The sequence below is a fragment of the Hyla sarda genome, chromosome 1 (genome assembly GCF_029499605.1).
Source record: "Hyla sarda isolate aHylSar1 chromosome 1, aHylSar1.hap1, whole genome shotgun sequence".
NCBI classification, from domain to species: domain Eukaryota; kingdom Metazoa; phylum Chordata; class Amphibia; order Anura; family Hylidae; genus Hyla; species Hyla sarda.
The window spans coordinates 356,364,506-356,389,051 of NC_079189.1; the positions used below are offsets into that span (position 1 = coordinate 356,364,506).

The 24,546-nt window shown below is 42.6% G+C and overlaps 1 protein-coding gene across 3 annotated transcripts in view; it reads right to left on the reverse strand.

The window, feature by feature from the left end:
- KDM4C (lysine demethylase 4C) overlaps positions 1–24,546 on the reverse strand; it is a 459,478-nt gene that overhangs the window by 344,939 nt on the left and 89,993 nt on the right. For all 3 annotated transcript variants that reach the window (XM_056521848.1, XM_056521837.1, XM_056521858.1), the window contains one exon: positions 12,639–12,742. In XM_056521848.1, coding sequence (XP_056377823.1) covers positions 12,639–12,742 — 104 coding nt within the window. The remainder of the gene's footprint in view (positions 1–12,638; positions 12,743–24,546) is intronic.

Sequence of the window (24,546 nt, forward strand, 5' to 3'; positions counted from 1 at the left end):
ATCGTACGGCGAGGTTTCCAAAGCGGAGCCTCCATCTATTGCAAAACAACAACTCCTAGCATTTCCGGACAGCCACTGACTGTCCAGGCATGCTGGGAGTTTAGCAACAGCTGGTGGCACACTGTTTAGGAATCAATGGCGTAGAATACACCAATGTCCACCCCTATGCAATCCCTAATTTAGTTCTCAAATACACAAGGCGCTCTCTCACTTCTGAGCCATGGTGTATTTCAAGGAAACAGTTTAGGGCCACATATGGGGTATTTCCGTACTCTGAAGAAATTGAGTTACACATTTTGGGGGTCTTTTTCTCCTTTTACCCATTATGAAAAGGAAAAATTGGGGTCTACACCAGCCTGTTAGTGTAAAATTTTTTATTTTTGCCCCATACTTTTTTATTTTCACAAGAGGTATGGAAATACCCCATATGTGGGCGTAAAATGCTCTGCAGGCGCACAACAAGGCTCAGGAGTGAGCACACTATGTACTTTTGAGGCATAAATTGGTGATTTGCGCAGGGTTTCTTACAGCAGTTCTGACAAACGCAAAATAATAAAAAGCTATGTGTGACCCCATTTTGGAAACTACACACATCACAAAAAGTAAAAAAGGGGTATAGTAAGCCTTAATACCCCACAGGTGTTTGCCGAATTTTCGTTAAAAATGGATGGGGAAAAAGAAAAAACATTTTTTAACTAAAATGCTTAATTTAACAAAAATTTCACAAGGGAAAAAAAAAAGCCCCCCAAAATGTGTAACCCCATTTCTTCTAAGTAAGAACATACTCCATATGTGGATGTAAAGTGCTCTGCGGGCGAACTGCAATGCTCAGAAGAGAAGGGGCACCATTGGGCTTTTGGAGAGAAAATTTGTCCGGAATTGAAGGCTGCATGTGTTTACAAAGCCCCCATGGTGACCCCCTTTTTGGAAACTACACCCCTAACAATGTTTACGAGCATTATGTTTACAGAGCATTTATGCCCCACAGGCAGACAGATTTTTGTAACAGTGGTCCGTGAAAATAAATTTTTTTATTTTTCATAGGGCTGGGCGGCATGACCAAATAGGTGTATCACGGTATTTTTATAACTTATGGCAGTTCCAGAGAATATAACGGTATTTCCCCCCCCCCCCCCCCTTAAATCATGTGACCCGCGAGTGCTGTTCTGCTTCTCATCCCCCTCACAAAATTATCAGCGCTGCGCTGTCCCCATCGGGGTAAATACTCACATATCACCCGCAAGCGCTGCCCTCCTGGTCCTCCTGTTTGTTGCGGGCGGCCGGCACTGACACTATTTTGTGCGGTATCCCTATGCCCGGGCTGCAAAAGGTAAACAAAATAAACTTAATCGCATGTTCCTACGTCGGTCTTACACTCTTCCTGGGGACAGGAATGTCGGAGAGCCGTCAGCCTAACACCGGCTGCAGCGATGTTCCGCCTCGGCCGGTGATAGGCTGAGCCCACTGTCATGTAAGAAGCCGACATTTTACATGACAGTGAGCTCAACCTATCACCGGCGGAGGTGGAACATCGCTGCGGCCGGTGATAGGCTGACGGCTGTCCGACGTTCCATTACCTAGGAAGCTGGTCCAGACCGACGGGAAGGTGAGTTCAAGTTTATTTTGTTTACCTTTTACAGCCCGGGCATAGGGATACCGCACAGAATAGTGTCAGTGCCAGCGGCTCGCAACAAACAGGGGGACGAGGAGGGCAGCACCTGAGGGAGATATGTGAGTATTTACCCCGATGGGGACAGCGCAGAGCTGGTAATTAATTAAATGGGGGGGGGGGGGGGGTGCAGAACAGCCCTCACACTGGGCTGATAATTCATTCATTCCCGAGGGGGGGGGGGGGGGCAAAACCGGTATTGCAGTATGGGGAAAAATTCATATCTTGCAGGACAAAAAGGTTGGTATTCGTTATGAACCGGTATACCGCCTAGCCCTAATTTTTCATTTGCATAACCCACTGTTCCAAAGATCTGTCAAACGCCAGTGGTGTGTAAATGCTCACTGCACCCCTTATTAAATTCGGTGAGGGGTGTAGTTTCCAAAATGGTGTCAAATGTGGGGGGGGGGGTCCACTGTTCTGGCACCATGGGGGGCTTTGTAATCGCACATGGCCCCCCGACTACCATTCCAAAAAAATTCTCTCTCCAAAAGCTCAATGGTGCTCCTTCTCTTCTGTGCATTGTAGTGTTCCCGCAGAGCACTTGACATCCACGCATGGGGGTTACTAATTTTGGGGGGCATTTTCTCCTATTACCCCTAGTCGTCAAACACCTGTGGGGTGTTAAGGCTCACTGTACCCCTTGTTACGTTCCTTGAGGGGTGTAGTTTCCAAATTAGTATGCCATGTGATTTTTTTTTTTTTTACTGTTCTGGCATCATGGGGGCTTCCTAAATGCGACATGCCCCCCAAAAACCATTTCAGCATAATTCACTCTCAAAAAATCCCATTGTCGCTGCTTCACTTCTGAGCCCTCTAGTGCACCCACAGAGCACTTTACATCTACATATGAGGTATTTCCTTACTCAAAGAAATTGGGTTACAAATTTTGGGTGGCTTTTTCTCCCATTACCCCTATTAAAAATAAACTGAGTCTACAAGAACATGCGAGTGTAAAAAAATGAAGATTTTGAATTTTCTCCTTCACTTTGCTGCTATTCCTGTGACACATCTAAAAGGGTTAAACATTCTGAATGTCATTTTGAATACTTTGAGGGGTGCAGTATCTATAATGGGGTCATTTATGGGGTATTTCTAATATGAAGGCCCTTGAAATCCACTTCAAAACTGGTCCTTGAAAAATTTTGAAAATTTTTGAAAAATTTTTAAATTGCTGCTGAACTTTGAAGCACTCTGATGTCTTCCAAAAGAAAAAACATGTCAACTTTATGATGCAAACATAAAGGAGACATATTGTATATGTGAATCAATTTAACATTTATTAGGAATGTCTATTTGCCTTATAAGCAGAGAGCTTCAAAGATAGAAAGATGCTAAATTTTCAAATTTTTCATGAAATTTGGGAATTCTTCACAAAGAAACGATCAAATACCGCCGAAAATGAGCCACTATGTTAAAGTAGTATATGTCACGAAAAAACTATCTTGGAATCAAATTCCTAAGTAAAAGCATCCCAGAGTTATTAATGCTTAACTCCTTGGGGACGGAGGGCGTATGGAAACGCCCTCGCGTACCGTCACTTGACTGAGGGAATACCTGTACGCCCTCCACATTTCCGGTCAGCGCCACTCGCCCCCCATGTCAATTCAGACCAGCGATTTGCTGTGATCCGGGCCGATCGGGTCACTGGTCAGAGACAGCTCAGACCATCCTAAAGGATAGGAGCGAGGTTTCAGTGTTGCCTCCTCCTCCTATCCCCTGCCATTGGTTGGTCAGAATGACCACCAATGGCAGGAGGACGGTGGGGGGGGGGGGAATTAGAGTTAATTTTCACCCGCTCTTCCAGCCGATCGAAGTCTGGGCAGAGCGAGGGGAGGGGGGGGGGGGGGGGGGGACACGTGCTTAGGGGTGGCGGGGGGAGCATGGCCAGCTTACCCGGACCGGCATCTCTGAGCATCTGCGGCATCATCGGAGCTGCGGCCGGAAAGTGTGGCGGTGGAGAAGGCTGCAGTGAAGATCGCGGTAAGTGATCTTCACAGTGGCCTTCTAAAAGAAAAGCTGAAAAACTACAAATCCCAGCATGCCCAGACATCCAAAGGCTGTCCGGGCATGCTTGGAGTTGTATGTTTGCAACATCTGGAGGGCTACAGTTTGGAGACCACTACTTAGCGGTCTCCAAACTGTTCTTCCCCAGTTGTTGCATAATTACAGCTCCTAGCATGCCCAGACTGTCAAGATATGCTGGGATTTGTAGTTCTGCAACATCTGAAGGGCCAGATACTGCAGAACTACACTCCCAGCATCCCTGACAGTCTGGCCATGCTGGGAATTGTAGTTTTGCAACAGCTGTAGGCACAATGGTTGGGAAACACTGAGCTAGAGTCTGTTTCCTAACTCAGTGATTCCAACCCATGTGCTTCCAGCTGTTGCAAAACTACAAACTCCCAGAATGCACTGACAGACCGTACATGCTGGGAGTTGTAGTTTTGCAACAACTGGAGGCACACTGGTGGGGATCACTGAGCTAGAGTCTGTTTCTTAAATCAGTGGTTCCTCACCAGTGTGCCTACAGCTGTTGCAAAACTAAAACTCCCAGCATGTATGGTCTGTCAGTGCATTCTGGGAGTTGTAGTTTTGCCACAGCTGAAGGTTTGTGAATGTACAGGGTAAAAGTAAAACACTATACCCCCTTACACGTCCCCCCCCCCCCCTGATAAAAATGGAAAACGTCTCATACAGCAATGTTTCCTAAACGGAGCATCCAGCTGTTGCAAAACAACAACTCCCAGTATTGCCGGACAGCCATTGACTGTCCTGGCAGGCTGGGAGTGTTGCAACAGCTGGAGGAACCCTGTTTGGGAAACACTGCTGTAGGGTTTTGGTGGAGACAAGCCCCATCCTTGTATCCAGGTCTGCCCCTATTGCAAATTTCTCATTTTAGGCCTCAAATCTCACTTCAGAGCTCCGTCATATTTCAATGCAACAGTTTATGGCCACATATGGGGTATTTCCGTACTCGGGAGAAATTGCATTACAAATTTTGGGGGGGATTTTTCTCCTTTTACCCCTTATGAAAAGGTAAAGTTGGGGGCTACACCAGCATGTTAGTGTAAAAAACTTTTTACACTAACATGCTGGTGTTGCCTTATACTTTTGATTTTCACAAGAAGTAAAAGAAGAAAGAGACCCCCAAATTCTCTAACACAATTTCTTCCGAGTACGGAAAAAGCCCATATGTGGACATAAAATGCTGCGGACGAACTACATGGCTCAGGAGTGAGAGAGTGCCATGTACATTTGAGGCCTAAATTGGTGCTTTGAACAGGAGTGGCTGGTAGTAACAGCGGTTCTGACATGAACGCAAAAAAACAAACAAAAAAAAAAAAACATGTGAAACTACACCCCTCACGGAACGTAAGAAGTGGTATAGTGAGCCTTAACACCCCACAGGTCTCTGACAAATTTTCGTTAAATAAATGACAAAGAGACTGTGCAGCTCAATCAACCATCTACTCCGAGGTTAACTGGTAGGTCTGAAAAACCCCAAAAGACCCAGAAATCAACAGGAGAAAATATATAATCAAAGATAATTATATAACCAGTCCTCAAAAAGTAGTGAAAAAAGAAAGAAAAAGAAAAGAACGAGGGATAATAGTGATAGTGATTTATGGTTAAAAATGTACAATAATATGTGAGTGAATAAAAAATAATAATTTTTTATAATTTATAATTTTTCATTCACTCACATATGATTGTACATTTTTAACCCTAAATCACTATCACCATTATCCCTCGTTCTTTTCTTTTTCTTTCTTCACTACTTTTTGAGGACTGGTTATACAATTATCTTTGATTATATATTTTCTCCTGTAAATTTTCGTTAAAGTTGAACATGAAAATAAAAAAATTTTCCCCTGAAATGCTGGTGTTACCCCAAATTTTTCATCTTTATAAGGGGTAATAGGAAAAAAGCCTCCCAAAACTTGTAACACCATTTTTTCTGAGTATGAACATACTCCATATGTGGATGTAAAGTGCTCTGCGGGCAACTACAATGCTCAGAAGAGAAGAAGGGCCATTGGGCTTTTGAGAGAGAATTAGGCTGGAATTGAAGGCTATGTGCGTCTACAAAGCCCCCATGGTGCCAGAACAGTTGACCCCCCCCCCCCCCCATGTGATCCCATTTTGGAAACTACACCCCTCACAGAATTTAATAAGGAGTACAGTGAACATTTACACCCCACAGGTGTCTGACCGATTTTTTGAACAGTCGTCCGTAAAAATGAAAAATATAATTTTTCATTTGCACAGCCCACTGTTCCAAAGATCTGTCAAACGCCAGTGGGGTGTAAATGCTCACTGCATGTATGTATGTATGTGTATGTATATATATATATATATATATATATATATATATATATATATATATATATATATATATATACAGTGGTCCCTCAACATAGGATATTAATTGGTTCCAGGAGAACCATCATATGTTGAAACCATCATATGTCGAGTACATATGTCTATGTAAAAATGGTAATTGGTTCTGGGGCCTCGGAACCATTGTATGTTGAATACATCTCTCTATGGGAAACTGCTAATTGGTTCTGGGATGACCATTGTATGTGGAGTGTATGGGGAGTGTTTAACAAACCAGGGTGCCTCCAGCTGTTGCACAACTACAACTCCCAGCATGCATGTACAGCCATTGACTGTGTGGGCATGCTGGGAGTTATAGTTTTGCAACAGCTGGAGGCACACTGATAGGGAAACTGATGTATGGGGTGTATTGTGTGTATATGTATTGTATGTGATGTGTGACATCGCATACAGTACTGTACAGTTCTTTAAATACCTTCAGGGGGGACAGAATGTCCTCCATTACGATCCTGCCGACTACAGCTCTATAGGAAAGGAAGGAGAGGGCAGCCAGCAGCTCATTGGATGCCTGCAGCAAGATGCTGCAGGCTATTGGCAATGGCGGCACTGGGGGGGCGGGGCTTACACGGAGCTCACAGTGGAAGCCTGTATGAGTTAGCAGGACAGCATGTGAGTAACAGCAGGTGAGTAACAGCAGGCAGAACGGGGCACATTAAACAACTATCTGTTAGTTGCTGAAGTTGTCAGCGCTGTCACATAGCTGTTTGTACGATGGCCCCGACACACAGCAGCATCATATGTCGAGGCTGCCTTCAACATACGATGGGCTCTGAGAGGCCATCATATGTTGAAATGATCATATGTCGAGGCCATCATAAGTCGAGGGGTCACTGTACACACACACACACACACACACACTCATACATACATTAGTATTTTTGAATACTATTGAAAAATGAAGGAAGTCGTTAGAAAGTACAACTAGTCTTGCTTAAAAAAAAAAAAAAAAACACAACAAACAGGCCCTCATATGGGTGGGTGGGTGGATAACAAAAGTTATGGCTATGAAAATGTAAGGAGGAAAAAACTAAGGAAGAAGTGCAAAAACAAAAATGTGCAAGGTTCTAAAGGGGTTAAAGTAAATGCCAGCAACAAAAGGACAGAGCTTTTCAGTTACAGGATCGCATAAAGTATTCTTGAACAGATGTCTTTATTGTTTTCATTTATCTGAAGTGATCCTCTGGGGAAAATGTTACAATAGCCTTCTTCAGTGCCAACTTCTTTAGTTTACACTTTCATCCCTTCTCCTTGCTCCTTTCATCCATTAACCAAAGTGAAGTGGAAAACTTATTTTTAAAATTATTTTTTTAATCAACACATTTTCATAATGTGTGAAAGTTCGTGCTGGGCGGTATGGCCTAAAATGAATATCACGGTATTTTTTCTTTACTATCGCGTATCACGGTATTAACGCCTGTCCCAACCCCCCCCCCCAACCCCCACCCCGCGAGCACGATTGCTACCATCACCGCTAGCGGGGTCCCTGTGCCCACTAGCGGTGTCACAAGAATGCCAAACGCGGCTCTGTTCCCCGTCCCTGTCAGCTCTCAGGGTACGGGAACAGATTTAAAAGCCTCACGTGCAGCTAACGTAGGGCTAACGCCAGGCTCCTAGCGCTGCCTACGTTAGCCCTACGCTATTTGTGTAGTGCTACGCCTGCGCAGTACTACGTTAGCTGCGCGCGAGGCTTTTAAATATGTTCTCGTACCCTAAGAGCCGACAGGAACGGGGACCAGAGCCGTGCTCAGCATTCTTGTGACACCGCTAGTGGGCACACTGGCTGACAGGCGCAGCGGGGGGACACAGTAAATGGATTAGCTTCTGTGGCCCGATTCCACTCTCGGAATCGGGCCACAGAAGCACACCGGGACAAGTGAGCCGCGCTGGGCTCTACAATTCATCCGGAGGGTGGGGGAGGGGCCCGACCGGTATAGTGGTATGGGCAAAAATCCATACCGTGTGAGAAAAAAAAACAAAAAACGGTATCCGGTTCATACCGGTATACCGCCCAGCACTAGTGAAAGTACTAAAAAATTATACTAAAATAAATGTGTAATAATCCGTAGAAAAGAGAAAAGAAAATCAGGGCAACTCACCAAATACGTAAACTTCAAGCTTCTTTATTGATCCATGAAGGGTATAAACAGTGCAAGACACGGGTGGACAAAAAACAGGGGGACGTTCGTTCGGGGCTACGGTGCCGTTTCGCAAGATATGCTTCAACTGGCCCACATCGTCTTCCAGCCGGAAACACATTTATATATCCCTCCCCTCCGTTGCCATAGAAATGAGCCAAACAAAAGGTAAGTGCAATTAAAAATGTTAAAAACAACTGTGTGATACACCTAAGATTTTCATTTATGTTAATAATGCACTGAGCTCAGTACGTTCATTGAGACCTAAAGGCCCCATTGCTTCCAACCGAAGAATCCATTTTGTTTCATTTCTTAACAGTATTTCTTCTCTATTTTTCCCAGCAACACCATGTTCGATCCTTTCCAGTCCGGCAAAACGGAATCCATATTTTTCTCTAGAATGAAATTCATTAATATGTTGAATAAATCTAGTGGCTCCGATGCCGGTCCTGAGGGATCGAACATGTTCGCGGATTCTGTGAAATAAGGGCCTTTTTGTCTTCCCAATATAAAATAATTTACATTTACATACCAATGCGTAAACCACATGAGAGGATCTGCATGTAATACATTGTTTCACATTAATAGTATTACCTGCTAATTCTACAATTCTACATTTCATATTTAGAGAGCAAAATGAACATGAACCGCAAGTAAAATTCCCTTTTGGGCGTAATTCAGACAGCCAATTTTGTCCCGATGCGTTTTTTCCTTTTTTCAATAAATCTCCAACTGTTTTAGTTTTTCTATATGTAACAATCGGTTTTTCATTAGTAATTACTGCTATGTCAGCATCTTCTTGTAAAATATACCAATTATTCGTTATTGCTTTTTTCACTACATTATTAATAGGAGTATTTGAAAAAGAAACAACGCAACGTTTGTTATTTTTTCTGCCTTTCGTTTTCAGCAAAACCTCTCTTGGTATTCGATCTATTTTCTTTCTTGCATCTAAAATTAAATTAAGAGGATAACCTCTCTGTTCCAATCGATACTGTAAGTCTTCTGCCTGTTTTTGAAACAGTATGGGACTGCTATTAATTCGTTTTAGTCTGACTAGCTGACTGTATGGGATACTATTTTTAACCTGGGGGGGATGGGATGATTGATAATGTAACAATGAATTTTTGGCAATCTATTTTCTAAAACCAGATGTCACTATATTGCTATCCACAATATCTATCTGTACATCTAGAAATTCAAGATGTTGATCTCCAAATACATATGTAAAAACATGTTGACTCCATTCACTTGGTTAAGATACTCAACAAAGGCAGCAAATTCATCCTGTGAACCATCCCAAATAATAAAGAGGTCATCCACATATCTGAGAAAAAGTTTAATTTTACCAATAAAGGGGTTCTTGGATGTGAACACCCACTTGTCTTCCAACATGGAGAGGAAAATATTGGCATAAGCACATGAGGTGGGAGACCCCATGGCTGTACCATGTGTCTGTCTATACCAATCCCCTCCATATTGGAAGACATTATTACTCAACACGAATGTAAGGGCTTCAGTAACAAATTCAATAAAGTCAGGTGACTTGCCTGTTTTCCGTAGGATAGTGGTCATAGCCTCCACACCCGAATCTAAAGGGATTCGGGTGTATAGGCTCTCCACATCCACGGAACAGTTTTAAACCAGGTTGCCAATGGAAATTATTCAAAATTTTAATTAAATCTCCGGTGTCCCTGAGATAAGAAGGTAATTCTCTCAATAGAGGTGACACTAACCAATCAACATAACTGGACAAATCTTCAGTCGGTGACCCAATCCCAGAGACAATAGGACGCCCCGGGGGCTGGGTCACCGACTTATGGACCGTAGGCAAAATATACCAAGAGGGTTTCTTAATGTTCCTAGGGAGGAGACGTTCAGCACTTTTTCTACTGATAATCCCTTTTTCATGAAATTTCCGAAGTAACGATCTCAAGTTGTTAATCATTTGTGGACAGGGATCTTTTTTAATTTACAGTAGGTATTCTCATCTCCTAACTGTCTAAGAGCCTCTGTGTTATAGTCAGTTTTCCACAGAACAACCCCCCCACCCTTATCAGCCTTGGTAACAACAATATCTTCCCTTTTTCTTAATTTATCTAGGGCTATTTGTTCACTATCTAAGATGTTGCTCTGGACCTTCGGGTAAATGAGGGCTTTAACTTCTTTTAAAACTGACTTCTGGAATATATCAAGTGGACTCCCAGGTGTAACAGGAGGATTAAACAAAGAGGGATTACCTCCTGAAAAAAACTTATCACTAGTACTATCTGTTCCATCAGACACCTGATCACTAATATCAGCAAGGAACGTGACTAATTCCCGCTCCTCATCATTAAATTCACTAGGTACACAAAACCCTAAGGGCCCTATTTTACAGCTAGTTTCACCTTCGAGTAAGATTACATTTTTATTTTCATTATTTACTGCAGAAAAAACTTTTTTTAAATTTAATTTACGGACACCCTTGAATAAGTCCTCTTGGAACTGGACATAGTCGAATTTTTCTCTAAGACCAAAGTTCAATCCTTTGTTCAATAATGAGATCGTGTCCTCATCCAACTCTTCATCCGTGAGGTTCACTACTATATTTTTCAGGAATTACTTGCGCCAAGTTACATTCTTGCGTTTGGGTATGCGTTTTCTCAGAATTCTTTGATTTTCCTCTCCCTCTTCGGGTTCTGGGTCCAAAGGGATTCCGGCAGCTTTTTGTTTGATGTTCCCTGCGTCTCCAGTCGACTCTGTCGAACCACTGCCGTCTGTGTCAGTTGTCATAAAATCCGAACTTTTATTTTTATTCCTGCTTAAATTTGACTTCACCGGGACATTTTTTGAGACTTTTCGATTAGCATTAGACTTTTTATTCCAAGTGAAGACCTGATGGTTCTCAAAGTCTCTTTTGTCTCTTATAAATTTGTCCCGCTTTATAATCTTAATTTTTTCTTGTACTAGACCCAATTTTTTCTCTAAATTATGCAGGAAAGTATTAAATAACGGTTCAGAGAGTCTTGTTCTTAATTCACATTTAGCTTTGCAAAGGTCTGCTGTTACCATTTCATATTCAGTTTTGTTTCTCTCCAGTACTAACTTCTGGATTTCCAGAGAATGTAGCAGATGTAACTCATCCCATGCTTTTATAAATTCGGGATCATCTGTATACTGTGAAGGAGTTTTGTATACACGCAATCCTCTGGGAATACGTAAATTGGTCACATAGGCTTCTAAGGAGTTAATAGTCCAAAAGAGCCTAGTCTCTTTTTCAGCCAGGGATTGAACTTTGAACTCCAGTGATTTGGTGCTTAACAGCGAAATTTCATCTTTGTATTCACAAGACGCGAAGAACATCCCCACGTCATCTTACAAGAAGATGCTGACATAGCAGTAATTACTAATGAAAAACCGATTGTTACATATAGAAAAACTAAAACAGTTGGAGATTTATTGAAAAAAGGAAAAAACGCATCGGGACAAAATTGGCTGTCTGAATTACGCCCAAAAGGGAATTTTACTTGCGGTTCATGTTCATTTTGCTCTCTAAATATGAAATGTAGAATTGTAGAATTAGCAGGTAATACTATTAATGTGAAACAATGTATTATATGCAGATCCTCTCATGTGGTTTACGCATTGGTATGTAAATGTAAATTATTTTATATTGGGAAGACAAAAAGGCCCTTATTTCACAGAATCCGCGAACATGTTCGATCCCTCAGGACCGGCATCGGAGCCACTAGATTTATTCAACATATTAATGAATTTCATTCTAGAGAAAAATATGGATTCCGTTTTGCCGGACTGGAAAGGATCGAACATGGTGTTGCTGGGAAAAATAGAGAAGAAATACTGTTAAGAAATGAAACAAAATGGATTCTTCGGTTGGAAGCAATGGGGCCTTTAGGTCTCAATGAACGTACTGAGCTCAGTGCATTATTAACATAAATGAAAATCTTAGGTGTATCACACAGTTGTTTTTAACATTTTTAATTGCACTTACCTTTTGTTTGGCTCATTTCTATGGCAACGGAGGGGAGGGATATATAAATGTGTTTCCGGCTGGAAGACGATGTGGGCCAGTTGAAGCATATCTTGCGAAACGGCACCGTAGCCCCGAACTAACGTCCCCCTGTTTTTTGTCCACCCGTGTCTTGCACTGTTTATACCCTTCATGGATCAATAAAGAAGCTTGAAGTTTACGTATTTGGTGAGTTGCCCTGGTTTTCTTTTCTCTTTTCTACGGATTGTTTGCATTGGACTTTGCTATTACCAGTGAGCACCATCAGACGTGGTTGAGCCAGCAGAGGCATTGGAGGTCAGGTGCTAACAATTAAGGAAGCAGTGCCGAGTTTGTTCTCTCTACTATTGAATAAATGTATAATAAGCTGTTACTTTACTTACACAGCTACAGAAACACATAATAAGAACAAACTTACCTTATCAAAAGGAATACCATACTTCTTTAGTATTGAAGGCGAAATAAGTGTCATTTTGTGTCTGAGAAAAGCATCACATCCTTGACAACTACTGGGAAAGAAACCTATACAGAGAGATCAAATAAGAAGCTGGTTAAGGAAATATAGATGTAATTGTTTTCTATTTTAGCCATTGTACCAACTGAGCACTGGACAATAAATTGGTAAGCAACAATCGTAATCTAAGAACAGAGATAGAGGTAGCAAGTGGGAGAAAGTCAGAGATCTTGAGCAACCTTCCTATAAAACACCATAAGGACCACTCCGGGTCCAGAGACTGTAACATCAAAAAACGCCAGAAGAAGATAAGGATAACTCTAAGCGTAATGAAGGCAAAAATGAGGCTAGATAAAGACCAGCTGAGTACATCCAACTGAATAAAAGACACCAGTTGAAACATATTCTATAGGCGAGATACTAACTTGTACCAATCAGATTGCCATTGAAGAATAAAATAAACTGATTGGTTACTATGGGCAACTCAGCCACTTTTCCCATGGACAGGTTTTGCTAAATCTCCCCCATAGCTTTCAGAAATTCAGAACAAAAAAGAAAATGAAATGCAATGCTATCCTAGGACTTTACACCAATCTACTGCAGTGGTTCTTAACCTTTTTCACGACTGTAGCCCCAAAAGGGTGAAAGTATGTCTGCGCGAGGGGTACCCCGGGACAAAATAAGTCATAAAAGTACTTCATTTCATAATGGCATGTGTTTACCTTTCTAATGCGATACTTAATCCCCTTGTGCCATTATTCCCTCCTGCATCTTAATCCCCTTGTGCCATTATTCCCCCTCCATCTCAATCCCTTTGTGCTATTATTCCTCTTGTGCCCTTATTCCCCCTCCTTCTGATCCCCTTTTTCCATAATAGGATAATGGCAAAAGGGAATCAGAGGGAGGGGGGAATAATGGCACTAAAGGATTAACATGGGGGGGGGGGGGGGGGGTAATGATAACCCCTCTCCATATTAATCCCCTTGTGCCATTATTCCCCTCTCCATATTAATCCCCTTGTGCCGTTATTTCCCCCCTCCATAATAATCCCCTTAGGCCATTATTCCCCCCTTAGATCCCCCTGGGCCAATACATGAGATCCATACAATAACACCCTCCCATACTGCGGTGTTACACTTCGTTTAACATGCTTACCAGGCCTGGTGTTTATCCCGTTCAGCGGGAGTCGGAGGGCCGCACTGACGTCCGCGCAACGTCAGGGAAGTCACACATCAGGCCCGGCAGCCACTGCAGCTCACGAAAAGTGTCCGTGGCAGCCCAGCAGCTCCGGCTGTGGTACAATATAGTGAGCTTCCGTGATGACTGCGGTGTCCAATCTCTGCTATGCACCAGGGCTGGGCGGTATACCGGTTCATACTGAATACTGACATTTTTGTCCTGCACGATATGAATTTTTCCCCATACCGCAATACTGCCCCCCCGCCCCCCAATTCATTATCAGCGCTGCGCTGTCCCCATCGGGGTAAATACTCACATATCACGCGCAAGCGCTGTCCTCCTTGTCCTCCTGTTTGTTGGAGCATACCGCCCAGCCCTACTCTGCACTGACAAATACTGGCCAATGCATGGCTGGTATTCGTCAGAGAATTGCCGTACGCACCGCATAACCCTTGATGTACCACTTGTTTAGAACCCCTGATATACTGTGTTATCAACATGTGAACTCTGGACTAACATACAGTAGACAATACCCAGGAAGATTTTTTTGTTTTTAAAGATAGGAATGCAGTCAATTGTGTGCCAATTACAAAATCTATATAAGGTTTACAATTTTACATTTTGATAGCAGTCGATATTGCATACGTAAAAATTATATTGTCTAGATAAGCAGACATTATCTGGCCACAGTCTCTGACAATTTATTCTAATGTCAGGAAATGTATTCCACCTTCTAATACAAGTCCGTTTATGAGCATAGCAATAATGAGAGGCTTGAGACTAGTCATAAATATCAACTAAATACTTGCAATGCAAAAAGGAAAGCAATGGGAATGTAAAAAAAGAAATGCTTTATACATTTGCAACAGTTAAATTGCAATAAATATGCACATCAAAATGAATCAAATGGAACAGAAAGGCAGACGTGTCTGCAATTATGACAATTGTTTTGTAGGATCTTTTTGACTGAAATACTACCCAGTAGTTTCCCTTGCTCACATGATATTTTTTGCCTTTACAAAATAGAACATCACACTAAATATAGACATATGCGTTCATTTATTGAACAGATAGTGCTCATAGTTAATGTCCCCTGACTTCATTATGTACAAGTCTATGACATCAGTGCATCGTTACCTCAGTAGTCAACCCAAGATTAACAACTACTCATGTAAGACACCACATGAGATGACATCTTTGTCTATATACTACCTGACAGCATTTACTAAACTTAGGTGAGAAGATAGGATAAACATATGAAAAATTAAAGGACTAGTCTGTTAAATATATTGATTGCTATGAATCCCTAGCAGAAGGAAAAATTAGCTACATCTCGACATACTGTTGTCACCACTGAAATAATTTTGTATTAGAGGCTTACAACGGTTTAGCAAATCAATAGGTTTTAAATTCAGAGGTGTCCTCACCTTCTTTGTCCATTACATCCAGTGTTTTCAACAGAACTGTATATTGTGGGGTCATACTAAGTTCTATTTATAGAATGAAAAAATTAAAAGGGTTTTAGTCCCGTGGACTCTCAACAGTGCAACAAGCACGCATGCTCAGTCAACTACTACACTACTGAATCTCCTACTTACAATGGTCTCTCTATGCCAAAAGAAAACATATTCTCTTGCTGCCTGAACCACAAGTCAACAAGTGGAACCTGGTGGCTTCAGCCTGACCTACCAGCCATAATTGATAGATCTCTCCCTGTAAACAAACAGTAAGATCTATCAATCAAGGCTGGTGAAGAGAGGAGAAGCTGCTGGGGACCATCCTGATGGCTCATGGTTCACGCATACTGGAAGTCATGACAGGGTCCCTTTAAGATCACCATTCTACTGATTGTGGAGGTCCTACTAAAAACAAATATATTACCTATTCTGTAAATTGGTGACAAACATACTCTGTAGGAAACCCCTTCACATTCTCCTGATTTATGCAGCGGTCACGTAGCTAAACCTCTTTGGGTTTTTGGGTCTTCCACTAAAGTCTTGATCATTTGCTAGAAGCAGTATCTTTAGCTGGTCTGATGTATGAGTTGTAATCACTGACTTTACATACACGATCAAAAATACAAAAGACAGAAGCACTCCCTAGTGTGACACCTTCAGCATAAAAAATTTAAAATAAGTGAGCCAAGAATCAATTCTCCTAAAACTGTTGTGCAAATTCCAACACAACACGTATATGCCGAGTGTGGCCAGCGCCAACTGAATCGGTCGCGCTAGGACCATGCGGACACTGCAATCTCCAATAGACTGCAATGTGTTCCGCGAGTATTTTCGCCTGAAGAATGAGCAACGCCATTCTTCAGGCAGAAATTTTCAAGAGGATTTTCCGTTCACAAATTCAGCTTCACAAATTCCGAAGTGTGAATTTGTGAACAGAAACCAGTTCACTATACTATACATTTTAGCAAGCGGAATTTCTGTCTGCAATTTCAAAGGGGGAATGCAGGTGGAAATTCGGTAGAGTGAACCTAGCCTAAGGCTGCTGCACATTCCTCCTCACGGTCCCAGGCGTGAATAATAGATTCCAATACCACTCCAACTTCCACAGAGGATAATAGGCGTTGCCAGTAAGGTGATCCAGAAGTGATAAAATGTCTTTTATAAAAACATGCTACGCTAGTGCTGGGCAATATACCGGTTCATACCGAATACCGAAATTTTTGTCCTGCACGATATGAATTTTTCCCATACTGCAATACCGGTTGGGCCCCTCCTCCTCAGGAATGAATGAATTATCAACCCAGCGCTGCGCTGTCCCCACATTGGGGAACTAATCATATGTGACCCGCGGGCGGTGTTCTGCTTCTCCAGTGCTGCACTGTCCCCATTGGGGAAATAATCACATGAGAGAGAGAGAGAGAGAGAGAGAGAGAGAAAGAAGTTGAGTCCTGTTCTGTGTTGTGTGCTGCTACAGCCAGTTCATAACTTGTCAGCTGCACACCTAAGCCACACAACCTACCAATGTACTACTGTTAGCACTGAAAGAAAGAGCACCTTCAATTTGTTTAGAGACACTGCAGAAAGACCTACGTGGCTTAAACAGAAGTTCCTAAAACAATCTCAGGGACTAATAGCACTTGACTTATTTTCTGTCCAAATACTTTTAGGGAGACTTACATGAGACTGACAAACACCTAAGATTTATGCTGCATTAAAAGTAAGATTTTCAATTAAAATCAATGAAGAAAGAAGAGTCTATTTAATTTGCCTTCTTCACATGGATTTGTAATCAAGGACTGAATAAATGTGGTGACTGGTGGCAAGTTAATTTAGTATTGGAGAACTGCTGAAAGAATTTGGATGTGCAGTGTCAAACTTTTCTGATCTGTCTGCACATTTAGGTGTGCCATTGTGCATAGGCTGTATGGAAATGCTCCAAGCTGGCATACATCTCTGAGGCTGCCGCACAGACAGCCTGAAATATGCCTGATTGAGGGGCGCGCAAGCCAGTATGGGTTAGGTTGTGATGTTATATTCAAGACTGATGTATGGATATGCCGGTCTTTTAAATGTTTTTTTTCCCCACACACAAACAGGAGACAAATCTTAAGAGCTGTAAAAATTGAATCAGATGTTGCATATGCATATGAAAGCATGTACAGGTGTAATAAAAATGATTTCATTACTCAATTGAAAACAGATTTCTGTAAATCTACCGGTTACTCAAAAGGCTTGAAAAAGTGTTCAAGAGGAAGTAACTAAACAAAATCAGGTGACCAATAACAGTCATTTTGCTATAATCCTTTCATTTAATAAAAAAGTGCTTTAAAACAGTGTGATAGTGAAAAGGACCATCCCTTTAAAAAGATGAATCCAGTATGAGATTGATTGATATAGCTTTAAAATAAGCAGCATAAAAATGTAGTAAAATGGACAGAGCTGTATTGTTCAGCAGGAAGTAATAAATCAAAAATGTAATCAAGCACAAAATTAAAATGCGAACCTTCATAATGTATTCATCATTAGGTTTTGATTTTACTACTTAATGTTAAATTCTTCTGGCTCAAGAAACTCATTCAGGACTCTATAAAATCTATACAAGAGCATATAAAATTTTGCTTCTCAACCAAAGTTATCCCTAAGCATTTTGGTGGCTGTTCTCCAAGAGTCAAAGTGTGCAATCACTATGCATATTTTGCTTGGAGTCTGGAGCGCTCTCTTAACAGTTTTCTTTTGAATTTTGTCAGCAGGTGGTATTCTTTTCCATTCTGCACAAAAAGATTTGATTTGGAACAATGCATAATGAAATCATTCTAATTTACATACTTACCCTTCTATTTTCTACAGTCACAGGAATGAATTAAAAAAAACAGAAGCTAGTTCAGTTCTTGCCATTTTAAGGCATTTTTTTTAACCAAATAAGGACATATACACACACATATACACTATATATGAGTGTGAGTGTGTAATATATATATATATATATATATATATATATATATATATATATATATATATATATATATATATATACACACACACACACACACATATACATACACACACATATACATACATACATACATACATACATACACACACACTAGGGATCGATCGACCGATTATCAGCCGAAAATCACGATTTTGGGCATTATCGGTATCGGCAATTACCTTGCCAATATGCCGATAATGCCCCGCCCCCACCACATCGCGACCGCCCTCATCCCCCCCCCCCCCCCCCCGAACCATGTCGCACCCCCCACCATACCGCCCCGGCCCCATTGCCTCCCCCATCCCCGGTTTTATAATTACCTGTTCCCGGGGTCCACGCTACTTCTGGCTCCTGCTGCGGCGTGCGTTACGCTGTGCGCAATGACGAGTGACGCGACGTGACGTCCCCGTCAGTGCGCACAGTAACAGCTCAGGAGGAGCCACCGGAGCCAGATGTAGAGTGGACCCTGGGCAAATGTAATTATAAAACCGGGGATGGGGGAGGTAATGGGGCCGAGGCGGTGCGATGCGGCGGGGCTGTAGGAGGTGCAGTGGGGCGGTGGCGGTTATAGGACTCAGGACCCCCGGACAGGCAGGGGGAGAGAAGCGGGTGGCGGCAGCGGCGGTCTATGGGGGGGGGGGGGGCTAAATAGCCGATAACTTATACCGGAATATCGGTATAAGTTATCGGCTATCGGCCCGAACCTCCACAGATTATCGGTATCTGCCCTAAAAAAAACTATATTGGCCGATCCCTAATATACACATACACACACACACACAATTACTAGTATACTGATCTCGTTATCTGACCTATATTTTAAAATAGTGATAACATGTTAAACAATATTAATTGTGGCTAATAAACCTCAATATCTAAACCCAAAGGGAGCAGTAAAAAAATTACTTATTAACATATTACAAAGGCGATAAACTTATATTTTTTGATTTAATACCCATCAAATTCTAAACTAAAAATTTGTAATTGTTTTATAAATACATATATGTCAGTAAAGTGTTCCCAACATGCAGCAGGAAAATGCAGCAATGCAATAACAGGCAAAAAGCACTGAGTAAAACTTTCATCAGCAGTGAATAACAGTGCAATATCTAGGATAAACCTGCAAGTAATTATTTGCTGAGCTAATTTATAGCTTACAGCTTTTGAGAAATACACGGGATAGAAAATCCTTTAAGCTGGCACAATTACAAACTAACTAATAATAATAAAAACAACAATAACAATAATTAGCTACAGGGGAGTTCTAATTCCTGAGGATTTGTGTGGTGGCGGAGACAAAGAGCTTATTAGCAAGATGAGTGACTTTCTTTACTCATTAACTCCCTTTACATACTTTATTTACTTAGGGATTTTATATTTTTACATTTGCAAAGACAAACCATCAGGAGGGTGGCCAATTGTCTATGATTCCTACATGATACCTACCTACCAGTGGGAACACGCATTTTAAAAGAATGTAAATATAATAAAAATCTTAGAGTAGTATTTCCACAATCTAAATCATGCTTCACGGTACCTTCTTAACCCCTTAAGGGCCAAGGACGTATCTATACGTCCCGAGTCCTCTCCCTTACCATAAAGCAGCGGCCACTGCTAACAATGGCCGGGACCCGTGGATAATAGCGCGCGGCACTGTGATCACCGCCATTAACCCTTTAGACGTGGCATTGAAAGTTGAACGCTGCATCTAAAGTGAAAGCAAAACCATGCCGGTTAGCTCAGGGAGCTGTTCGGGATCGCCGCGGTGAAATCGCGGCATCCCGAACAGCTGTAGGACAGCAGGAGGGTCCCTTACCTTGCCTCCTGGTGTCCAATCGCCGATAAACTGCTCAGTGCCTGAGATCCAGGCATGAGCAGTCAAGCGGCAGAATAATCGATCAATGGTTTCCTATGAGAAACCATTGATCAATGTAAAAGATCAGTGTGTGCGGTGTTATAGTCCCCTATAGGAGCTATAACATTACAAAAAAAGTGAAGATCATTTAACCCCTTCCCTAATAAAAGTTTAAATCACCCCCGTTTTCCCACTTAAAAAAAAAACCAAAAAAACGCGTGTGGAAATGTCCGAATTATAAAAATATATCGTTCATTAACCCCTTAAGGACCAGACCATTTTACACCTTAAGGACCAGAGCGTTTTTTGCAAATCTGACCACTGTCACTTTAAACATTAATTACTCTGAAATGCTTTTAGTTATCATTCTGATTCAGAGACTGTTTTTTCGTGACATATTCTACTTTAACTTAGTGGTAAAATTTTGTGGTAACTTGCATCCTTTCTTGGTGAAAAATCCCCAAATTTGATGAAAAAAAAGGAAGATTTTGCATTTTTCTAACTTTGAAGCTCTCTGCTTGTAAGGAAAATGGATATTCAAAATAAAAAAAAATTGGGGTTCACATATACAATATGTCTACTTTATGCATCATAAAATTTATGAGTTTTTACTTTTGGACGACACCAGAGGGCTTCAAAGTTCAGCAGCAATTTTGAAATGTTTCACAAAATTTTCAAACTCACTATTTTTCAGGGACCAGTTCAGTTTTGAAGTGGATTTGAAGGGTCTTCATATTAGAAATACCCAATAAAAGACCCCATTATAAAAACTACACCCCCCAAAGTATTCAAAATGACATTCAGTAAGTGTATTAACCCTTTAGGTGTTTCACAGGAATAGCAGCAAAGTGAAGGAGAAAATTCAAAATCTTCATTTTTTACACTCGCATGTTCTTGTAGGCCCAATTTTTGCAAGGGGTAAAAAGGAGAAAATGTTTACTTTTATTTGAAACCCAATTTCTCTCGAGTAAGGACATACCTCATATGTCTAGGTTAATTGTTCAGCGGGCGCAGTAGAGGGCTCAGAAGGGAAGGAGCGACAAATGTTTTTTTGGGGGGGCATGTCACCTTTAGGAAGCCCCTATGGTGCCAGGACAGCAAAAAAAAATAAATAAAAAAAACACATGGCATACCATTTTGGAAACTAGACCCCTCGGGGAACGTAACAAGGGGTAATGTGAACCTTAATACCCTACAGGTGTTTCACGACTTTTGCATATGTAAAAAAAAAAAAAAAAATGTTTTGTTACCAAACTCGGTGTTTCACAACCAGTGTGCATCCAGCTGTTGCAAAACTACAACTCCCAGCATGTACGGTCAATCAGTGCATGCTGGGAGTTGTAGTTTTGCAACAGCTGGAGGCACACTGGTTGTGAAACACTGAGTTTGGTAACAAACTCAGTGTTTTGCAACCAGTGTGCCTTCAGCTGTTGCAAAAGCTACAACCCCCAGCATGTACGGACAGCGGAAGGGCATGCTGGGTCTTGTAGTTATGTAACAGCCGGAGGCATACTACTTTGGCTGGGGATGCTGGGGATTGTAGTTATGCAACAGCTGGAGACACACTGGTTTGCTACTTAACTCAGTGTGCCTTCAGCTGTTGCAAAACTACAACTCTCAGCAGTCACCGACAGCCAACGGGCATGCTGGGAGTTGTAGTTCTGCAACCACCAGATGCACCACTACAACTCCCAGCATGCACTTTAGCTGATTGTGCAAGCTGGGAGTTGTAGTTACACAACAGCTGAAGGTACACTTTTCCATAGAAAAAAATGTGCCTCCAGCTGTTGCAAAACTACAAGTCCCAGCATGCCCATAAGGGAATGCTGGGAGTTGTGGTGGTCTGCCTCCTGCTGTTGCATAACTACAGCTCCCAGCATGCCCTTTTTGTATGCTGGGAGCTGTTGCTAAGCAACAGTAGAAGGCTGTCACTCACCTCCTGCTGCTGCTCCATGCTGCCGCCGCGCAGGTCAGTCCCTCGCCGCCACCGCCGTCGCTCCTGGGGCCCCAATCCCAACAGGGATGCCGGGGATCGGGGTCCCCAGCACCCGGGGTCTTCTTCCCGCACCCGCTCACGTCCTCCGGAAGAGGGGCGGAGCGGGTTGCGGGAGCGAAACCCGCAGCAGGCGCCCTGATTGGTCAGCCGGGAAACCGGCCGACGAATCAGGGCGATCGTGAGGTGGCACCTCACCCCTGCTGGCTATGGCTGTTCAGACGGCCCCGATCAGCCAGTAATTCCGGGTCACTGGAGACCCGATTGACCCGGAATCCGCCGCAGATCGCTGGACTGAATTGTCCAGCGATCTGCGGCAATCGCCGACATGGGGGGACATAATGACCCCCCTGGGCGATATGCTGGGATGCCTGCTGAACGATTTCAGCAGGCATCCGGCACCGGCTCCGCTCCAGCTAGCGGCTGGGGCCGGAAATGCGCAGGGCGTATCCATACGCCCTGTGTCCTTAAGGACTTGGAAACGGGGGCGTATGGATACGCCCTGTGTCCTTAAGGGGTTAAACCCCACGGTCAATGGCGTATGCGCAAAAAAAATCCAAAATAGTGTCTTTTTGGTCACTTTTTATATCATGAAAAAATGAATAAAAAGTGATCAAACAATCCGATTAATACAAAAATGGTACTGCTAAAAACCTCAGATCAGGGCGCAAAAAAATAAGCCCTCATACCACGAAAAAATAAAAGTTATAGAGGTCAGAAGATGACAATTTTAAACGTATATATTTTCCTGCATGTAGTTATGATTTTTTATTCAGAAGTACAACAAAATCAAACCTATATAAGTAGGGTATCATTTTAATCTTATGGACCTATAGAATAAACATAAGGTGTCCTTTTTACCGAAAAACCACTGTCTTCGTAAACTCTGATTCTGATGTTGACATTGTTTCCTTGGGTTCTAATTCTCAAGAAGAGGGTGAAGTCATTGAAGCCTGTACACAGAGGAGTGATAAGAGGTATTATTTCTCCTCTGAGGACACAGAAATTTTTGTTAAATGGGCACTGTCATCAACTTTATTTTTTGATATGTTGTAGTACTTATGTACTACAACATATCTCTAATATACTTCCATTATTTCTTTATTTTTTTTCATGGTGAAATTTACGTTTAAAAACTGCCCACTAGGTGTCACCCTCCTAGTGGCCTTCTGCAGCCTGGCGTGACGTCACGCCAGAAAAAGGACTGTTTTTGGCTAGGCAAAATCAGTCCTTTTTCTTTTCGGCTGCGCCCGCTCCCTGCCTGTCAATCAGACAGGCGGGAGCGAGCACATTAAACGCCGGGGCTGCGCGCATTGGCTGGTTATAGTCGCGCGTAGCCCATTCATCCCCGCCCCCGACATGTACACTGCAGTATAAACACACTCTCGGTCCCGATGCATTGCCATAGAATGAGATTTGCCATAGAATGAGATGGTCCACCTCCATCACATCCTATTGGCTCACACTTGTCACGTGACATATTTAAACGTCACGCATCGACGCGCACAGCAGTCTCAGTTTGGCTATCACAGGGAGAGGATCTCCTCTCCCTGTGATAGCTGAAGCTGCACGGAGCTCTCATGGCCTCTGTGGCCCGACAGAAGCTCACACATTTACGCAGCTCATACGGCTGGCTCATATACATTTACTCTATTATGACATGTACTGTTGATCCACAGCGCTATCGGGATCCCTATGCCCGATGGCGCTGTCATCAGTGTGCCTCCCCGCGAGCGCCCCACACCCGCAGCTCTACTCCCCGTCCCCCGTAGCTCTACTCCCCGTCCCCCGTTAACGCTCAGGGAGCGATCCATGGCAATGCACCGGGTCTCGGCAGGTTTCTGTCGCTATGCAGGCTGCTCCTATACTCCTCCTCCCCGGGTATCACATGTACAGGGAGGAGGAGACCCCGGAGCAGCCTGCCATGCGATTGGCTGATCATCTATGCCGACGCGAGGCGAGCGCAGCATAGATGAAGTGAGAGCGGAAGTATTTGCCTAGCAGGCGTCAATGACGTGACACCTGCTGGGAAAGCTGGCTCCCGGGAGAGGAAAGAGCAGCAAGCAAGAAGACCAGAAGATGACCGCTATGTAAGTCCCTAAAAATTTCTTTAAAGGCAGGGAGGGGGTTAGGGATAGATTACCTATAGGTAGGGACAGAGTAAAATAAATATGAGATGGTGGGAGCTACTCTTTAATGCTGTCAGAAATGCAATGAACATTACTGAATCTGCTGAACCTACCTCTATCCAAGATCGCATGTTTGTGGGTTTAAAACCTAAAAAGCAACAGGTATTCACTGTGCACAACAACATTAAAGATTTGATTCTTTTAGAATGGAAAGAACCTGAGAAAAGGCTGTTACTTTCCAAGGAATTCCGTTCTAGATTTCCTTTT